This window comes from Ursus maritimus, unplaced genomic scaffold, assembly GCF_017311325.1.
Source record: "Ursus maritimus isolate PB19 unplaced genomic scaffold, ASM1731132v1 scaffold_2, whole genome shotgun sequence".
Classification (NCBI taxonomy): Eukaryota; Metazoa; Chordata; class Mammalia; order Carnivora; family Ursidae; genus Ursus; species Ursus maritimus.
Genome location: NW_024424452.1, coordinates 103,680,270 through 103,687,872, shown reverse-complemented (window position 1 = coordinate 103,687,872; position 7,603 = coordinate 103,680,270). Strand labels below are relative to the sequence as shown.

At 59.7% G+C, this 7,603-nt stretch overlaps 1 protein-coding gene across 1 annotated transcript; it reads left to right on the top strand.

Moving 5' to 3' along the window:
- The first annotated feature begins 4,242 nt into the window (after positions 1–4,242).
- On the top strand, positions 4,243–7,282 carry LRRN2 (leucine rich repeat neuronal 2). Its single transcript, XM_040636504.1, has one exon. The coding sequence runs from the start codon at positions 4,467–4,469 to the stop codon at positions 6,603–6,605; it is 2,139 nt and encodes a 712-aa protein (XP_040492438.1). The 5' UTR covers positions 4,243–4,466; the 3' UTR covers positions 6,606–7,282.
- The last annotated feature ends 321 nt before the right edge of the window (positions 7,283–7,603 follow it).

Sequence of the window (7,603 nt, the reverse complement as noted above, 5' to 3'; positions counted from 1 at the left end):
GGGGGGCGGGAGAAGGCGCAGCCTTTGACAACAGCTTCTCCCAAACTCTTCATTCAGAGCTTTGCCAAGGGTCTGAGTTTAATAGGGAATGTAAGGGACCATTCCACACTTAATGCTAAATCCAGAGCAGCTGCCTGGAGGAGGTGGGTCCCACATAGCTTGCAGAGCCAGCTTTTGCAAGGGAAACTTTGCCCCTGGAGTGGATAGCCCTGCTTCCCTGACTGTGGCCCCAGGACTTTCAGTCTCCCATCTCTGAAGGCCAAGGCTGGCCAGCAGCCCCCAGTCCCCAATCAGAAGGCAGGCTGAGGTCCATGAAAAGCCTGATGGCTCTGTTTGTCCCTGTGGTGCCAGGGCCAGCCACACTCACACAGGGACAGTGTCTTCCCCGTACTGTCCAAGTGGGGAGGGGGTGTCACTCAGCCTGAAATCGAGGAGTGGTGTCTGCGGGAGGGAGGGGCATCAGGTGACTGTGGGGGAGGAGGAACTGAGGACCCAGGTCAGCTCTGAAGGGATTTGCACCTGAGGCAGCCCCCCCCCCTCCCCGCCCTGGGCCGCCCTGCGCTCTGCTCCTTATAAGGCTGACTCGGATCCGCCAGGCAGCAAGCCTTGGCCGGGCTGGTGGCTGAGGTTCTGGAGTCCTAGACCTAGGTTCGAATTCTGACCCGTGGAAGCTGTGTAACCTGTGAGAAGTCCCGTAAGCCCTCTGAGCCTCAGGTGCTTCCACTGCAGGACCGGACTGAATAATCCCTTCTCCGCCTCCACACGGGGCTGATGGGAGGGTCATCTGTTTTCACCACTGGTGTCATTTACAAGTACCCTCTGTGTGCCCAGCCCTGCATTCGGTGCTTTGGGGTCACAAAAAGCGTGTAAGACGTGGCCCTTGCCGCAGGAAGCTTGTAATCCAGTTGGGGAAAATGTCCACACACTCATCTGAACTCCTACTCACCCCACAGATTATAGGTAAAAGACAATTAGCTTTCTCTGCAGCTCCCAGCAGAGATAGCTAATCAGCTGGCGTGAGTGGGCATGAGTGGGCATGTGCAAGACGGCCTGAACCCGTGTTGGCAGGTGAGTGGGCAGCTCCGTGCTCCTCCCTGGAAGGGGCTGCGTGCTCCGCAGCGACAGGGAGAACGTGTCTGGGCCTTTGCCAAGCCTTGGGATCAGAGGTGCGGCCAAACGTGAGTCATCCAGCCACTGCCTCTCTCTGGGTGCCGAACCCCAGTCCTGGACTCCTGGCTGAGGAGCAGGCACTCTGCCTCACCCCCCTGCCCAGCCAGCGGGGGCGAGGAGGAGGGTGATGCCTGGGGTAGAGGGAAAGGCGGGTCTCGGGAGGTTTTTAATTAAGTTTTAAGTGGTTCCTCCATCCCCTGCACACAGCTGAGCATCTGTAGAACAAAGGTGTTGTTAGAACAAAGGTGCTGGAGGAGAGACACCTGTGGCTCAGTCAGTGGCCTCGAAGCCAGGAGGATGCTCCGGCCTCGTGGAAGACCCCTCCCCACCCCCTGCAGGCTTCTCTGTGCTTCTGGACTGTCCTGGGCTCTTCTGATCATTTTGCATTTTCAGTAGGGGCTCGTTCAGCAACAGGATCCAATTTGTGTTGCCCCTGAGAAGTCCGGTCGCTGCAGAGTCTCCCAGCCCTCGGGGGTGACTGGAGCCGGACAAGAACTCGCATTTATTGAGCTCTTTCTGTGTGTGCCAAACTCAGCTCCCTTGTCCTAATGACAACCTCATTTTAGACATAAGGAGCAGATGCTCTGAGAAGTCAGTACCTTTTCCCAGCGTGCCCTGGTAGGAAGGGCTAAGTAATAGTAAGAGCTCTTTGCTGGTGGGTTCTGCTCCCTCGTGCCAGGTCTAGGCAGGAGGCAGGGGCCTCTGGTATGTATGTGCGGCAGGACCACTGGCCTAGGTCCAGCCCCGTGACAGGGCCGTCCTGGATCTTAGCTGGTTCCTGTGCCTCTCCACCCACACAGCAGACTACAGAATCCCCTACCCTCTTCCTGCCCTCCGGGCCCTGGCTTGGGTGGCCAAGTGCGCTGAGCTCCCCTCCGCACATGTATGCGGGCGTGCATGCGTGTGTACACGTGTGTTTGTTTGCTCTGAGTTTTATGCGTCAGGGCACACACGCCCCCACGCAAAACCTCTGTGCATTTTAAGTCACGGTTGTTTTCCCACCTTCAGAAATAGCTGCCGAGGAAGGTGGGAAGTAGTCCAACGTAAGCAGGCAAACCGCTCTCCTGCTCAGGGGACGGGATCCCGCCTCCAGCTGCTCCCCTCCCCAGCCCCAGCATCCTGGAATGAGGGTGAGGTGGCACAGAGCCCCTCTGGCCAGCTGAGAGGCACCTGCCTAGAAGGTGGCAGCAGACATTGCCCCAGGGGACAAGAATGGGCACCCAGCCTCCCGCCCCAGCAGCCAGGCCTGTGGACGAGGAAGTGTGGTGTAAATGGCCCAAACTCTGGCCTTGGGTAGATTCCCGTCTCCTGCCGCTTACCAGCTATGTGTCTTGAGCTAAGTTCTTTAACCTCTACTGAACCTCAATTTCTTCATCTGCAAACTGGGGGTATTAATGTTCATCTTGCCGACTCGTTATGACGGTTACACAAAATAAGATATTTAGAGTCTTCGAAGAGTCCAGGCAGATCTCCGGTGCTCAGCAAGTGCTGGGCTGCTTCCCTGACACCCGCATGTGGAAGATGACCTAAATGGGACCTCTGCTCCGGAGGGGACCGGGCCCAGCAAGGCCCCCTGGTTTCTCCCCCATGTTGGTTGTAGGCCAAGGCTGGACTTGCCTCCAGGGCAATGCCGCCTGGCCTTGGGGTCTGTGGGAGAGCCTGGATGAGCCATACCTGGGAGGTGGGAAAGAGCAGTGGCTTAGATTCTAGACTGGGGGTGGGGGAGACCTCCTGGGGGATGGGGCCCTGGGGCCACAGAGATTGATTCATACAGTAAGCGTTCACTGGGCACCTGCTATGTGCTCCCAACGCAGTGATGACCAAGACAGGTTCACAGCTGGGGAGCCATTTCCATGAGATGTGGTCTGGGCTAGGGCAGAGGGGAGCATGGGGCGCTCTGAGAGCATAGGGAGGGCCCCTTAGACCCGCCAAGGGTGCGGAGGTTTGGAAGAAGCTTCTGTAGGAGGTGACTGACCTTGAGTTGAGGCTTGAAGAACAAGAAGGCCTTGTCTAGGAGCCAGTGAGGAGACATGGGAAGGGGGGCGTGTCAGGGTAACTTCAGCTCAAAAGTGTTGTGCACAGTGGATAAGTGGGAGAACAGCAAGAGAAGCCAGGAGATGGGCTAGGGCCAGATCATGTACCTTACCTGCAGCACTGAGGAGCCCAGACCTAGGCTTCTTAACTCTCTCCTCCTTCCGGGGATCTCAGCCAGGCTGTTGGGCAGGGAGAGTGGGAAAAAACCAAAGCCATGCACGAGGAGAGCCCAAGCAGACCCCAGGCAGGACCAGCTACTTCCCCGGCTGGTCTGGGTGTGGGCTCAGGGACCACTGCCTTTCTTCTTCCAGAGTCCTGAGAATCCACCCTGAATTTAGAATCTGTACTGTTTCCACCACCCCCTACCCACACTGCTCAGGGGGATGCCTGGAAGCTCTCGCTTTATTTTCCATTTACCCATTTACCCGGTGAGCCAAGGAGGGAGCCGGGGAGATGTGAGAAAGGTCGGAGAATCTTTCCCACATGTCTCAGCTCAGAAGGACTGGGAAGATGAGGGAATGCCAGCATCCCCTCTCCTCTGCAGACACGCACACATGCACATACACCCCTTCCTGAGTTATCCTGGAAGCTTTTTGTTTCAATCTTTCCCTCCTTCCATGAAGATTCACTCCTCCAGCAGATAATAGAAAAGGACACTAAAGCCTAAGAGTAGGGCACCTGGGTGGCTCAGTTAAGCATCTGCCTTTGGCTCAGGTCATGATCCCAGGGTCCTGGGATCGAGTCTCGAACCGGGCTCCCTGCTCAGCGGGAGCCTGCTTCTCCCTTTCCCTCTGCTGCTGCCCCTGCTTATGTGAGCTCTCTCTCTTCTCTCTCTCTCTCTGACAAATAAGTTTTAAAAAATAAAATAAAGCCTGAGGGCTGTAGGACAGAACCCAGGAGCCCTGGCTGTGGCCCAGCCCACGTATCTCAGCTCCTTTGCCCTCTAGAGTCAAACGGGTGACACGGGCGGAGGGAATGGGTTCCGCTTCTCCGCCACCTCTTCACTCTGCCCCCTCTTCTTCCAGGGCTGTGCTGATGGGGCGTGGCAATGAATGAGCCGGCCCAGCCCCAGCGGACAAGGATGGAGAGCCCTACCAGGGAGGGTAAGAAGCGATGCCCACGCATCCCCACGTAGAATGACTGTCCTGGGAGGTTGGTTCCCCAGGCCCTGGCAGGGCTGCTGACCCTCAGCCTGCGAACTGCTCAGAGTGCAAGGACCCCAGACTCTCCTTGTGGATGGTCCCCTAGCCTGCAGCTCCATCATGAGGCTCCTCGTGGCCCCCCTCTTGCTGGCCTGGGTGGCTGGCGCCACCGCTGCCGTGCCCGTGGTACCCTGGCGCGTGCCCTGCCCCCCTCAGTGCGCCTGCCAGATCCGGCCCTGGTATACGCCCCGATCATCCTACCGTGAGGCCACCACCGTGGACTGCAACGACCTGTTCCTGACAGCCGTGCCCCCCGGGCTGCCCGCGGGCACACAGACCTTGCTGCTGCAGAGCAACGGCATCGTCCGCGTGGACCAGAGTGAGCTCAACTACCTGGCCAACCTCACGGAGCTGGACCTGTCCCAGAACAGCTTTTCGGACACTCGGGACTGCGACTTCCGGGCCCTGCCCCAGCTGCTGAGCCTGCACCTGGAGGAGAACCAGCTGACCCAGCTGGAGGACCACAGCTTCGCAGGGCTGGCCAGCCTGCAGGAACTCTATCTCAACCACAACCAGCTCTACCGCATTGCCCCCGGGGCCTTCGCCGGCCTCGGCAACTTGCTGCGGCTGCACCTCAACTCCAACCTGCTGAGGGCCATCGACAGCCGCTGGTTCGAGATGCTGCCCAGCCTAGAGATCCTCATGATCGGTGGCAACAGGGTGGACGCCATCCTGGACATGAACTTCCGGCCGCTGGCCAATTTGCGCAGCCTGGTGCTGGCCGGCATGAACCTTCGGGAGATCTCTGCCTACGCCCTGGAGGGCTTGCAAAGCCTGGAGAGCCTCTCCTTCTATGACAACCAGCTGGCCCGGGTGCCCAGGCGCGCCCTGGAACAGGTGCCCGGGCTCAAGTTCCTGGACCTGAACAAGAACCCGCTCCAGCGGGTGGGGCCTGGGGACTTCGCCAACATGCTGCACCTCAAGGAGCTGGGGCTGAACAACATGGAGGAGCTGGTTTCCATCGACAAGTTCGCCCTGGTCAACCTCCCCGAGCTGACCAAGCTGGACGTCACCAACAACCCCCGGCTGTCCTTCATCCACCCCCGCGCCTTCCACCACCTGCCCCAGATGGAGACCCTCATGCTCAACAACAATGCTCTCAGTGCCTTGCACCAGCAGACGGTGGAGTCCCTGCCCAACCTGCAGGAGGTGGGTCTCCATGGCAACCCCATCCGCTGCGATTGCGTCATCCGCTGGGCCAACGCCACGGGCACCCGTGTCCGCTTCATCGAGCCACAGTCTACCCTGTGTGCTGAGCCGCCGGACCTGCAGCGCCGCCCCGTCCGCGAGGTGCCCTTCCGGGAGATGACGGACCGCTGCCTGCCCCTCATCTCCCCCCGCAGCTTCCCCCCCAGCGTCCAGGTGGCCAGCGGAGAGAGCCTGGTGCTGCACTGCCGGGCGCTGGCCGAGCCGGAACCCGAGATCTACTGGGTCACCCCGGCCGGGGTTCGACTAACGGCCGCCCGTGCTGGCAGGAAGTACCGGGTGTACCCCGAGGGGACCCTCGAGCTGCGGAGGGTGACGGCCGAGGAGGCGGGGCTGTACACCTGTGTGGCCCAGAACCTGGTGGGGGCTGACAGTAAGACGGTTAGTGTGGTGGTTGCCCGGGCCCCCCTGCAGCCAGGCCGGCACAAGGGATGGGGGCTGGAGCTCCGGGTGCAGGAGACCCACCCGTATCACATCCTACTGTCTTGGGTCCCTCCACCCAACACAGTCTCTACCAACCTCACCTGGTCCAGCGCCTCCTCCCTCCGGGGCCAGGGCACCCCTGCTCTGGCCCGCCTGCCAAGGGGCACCCACAGCTACAACATCACCCGCCTCCTTCAGGCCACGGAGTACTGGGCCTGCCTGCAAGTGGCCTTTGCTGATGCCCACACCCAGTTGGCATGCGTATGGACTAGGACTAAGGAGGCCGCTCCTTGCCACAGAGCCTTAGGGGACCGGCCCGGGCTCATAGCCATGCTGGCTCTTGCTGTCCTCTTGCTGGCAGCCGGGCTAGCTGCCCACCTTGGCACTGGTCAGCCCAGGCAGGGGGTGGGTGGGCGGCCTCTCCTTCCGGCCTGGGCTTTCTGGGGCTGGAGTGCCCCCTCGGTCCGAGTGGTGTCTGCGCCCCTCGTCCTGCCCTGGAATCCAGGAAGGAAGCTGTCCAGGTCTTCAGAAGGGGAAACACTGTCCCCACCATTGCTACAAAATTCCTGAAGCTCAGCCTCCTCTCCGCAGTAGACAAATAACTAGGACTCCTTTTTACTGAAAGAGAAGCAGTCTGGGCCAGATGCCCTGCCGGGGAAGCAACACGGACCCTCGTGCTTGAGGCCTGGCAGCTGGACCAAGACAGACGGGGCTTTGTAGCGCCAGGGGCTGCTCCCACCGCCTCCAAAAAGTCACCGTTACCTTCTGGGGGCCTGTCTGCTGACATTCTGACAAGCATCTCCGAGGAACAGGAAGGACTCTGACTGGAGCCTCCCCTCTCCCTAGTTGTCTGTGCGCCCAGAGGCTCCTGGGCCTCTGCTTGGATGTCCCCTGCCTGTGTTCCCAGGCCCTTGGCCCACAGGACGCGCCCCCTCCTCTTCTCTTCCTTTGTACAGTCTCAGTTGCTTGCTCTTTCCCCTCCTGGGCAAGGGCTGAGGGAGGCCTCTCCTCCCCACCTTGGGGGACCGCTCCCACGGTGGGTCCCAGCCGGATCTGAAAGACGTTTGGGGAGAGGGATGCCCAGGGATGCCTCATCTTGGCAAGCCCAGGTGGGCACTGCGAAGTTGACTTTCTATAGGCAATTTTGTACCTTTGTGGAGAAATGTGTCACCTCCCCCCGACCGACTTCACTCTTTTCTCCTGTTTTGTAAAAAATAAAAATAAACAAGAATAACAATAATAAGGGGGGAAAGGAAACAAAAGGAATGTCATCTTTGAATACTAAGTGTACCTGTAAAGCCCCGGCTCTGGGATCTCTGCAGGCCCAGAGGCTGGCAGGGGGAGGGGCTGGGACAGGACCGGAGGGGAGAGGGAGATGGTGACAGAGGGCACAGGTGTTCCCGGGAGGTCTGAATCCGGGCCTGCTCCCCAGAGTCCCTGTAACTGTGAACGGGAGAGCTGGGGGCAGAAGGGCAGAGAGTGGGAGAGGGAGGAATCACAGGAGGCAAGGAGAGGGTGGGAGAGGAAAACGGAGAAAAGCTCAGAGAGGTGGAGAGAGTGGAAATTTC

Excerpts from the sequence above, each read along its gene's own strand:
- LRRN2 (XM_040636504.1), top strand. The coding sequence starts at position 4,467 with ATGAGGCTCCTCGTGGCCCCCCTCTTGCTGGCCTGGGTGGCTGGCGCC.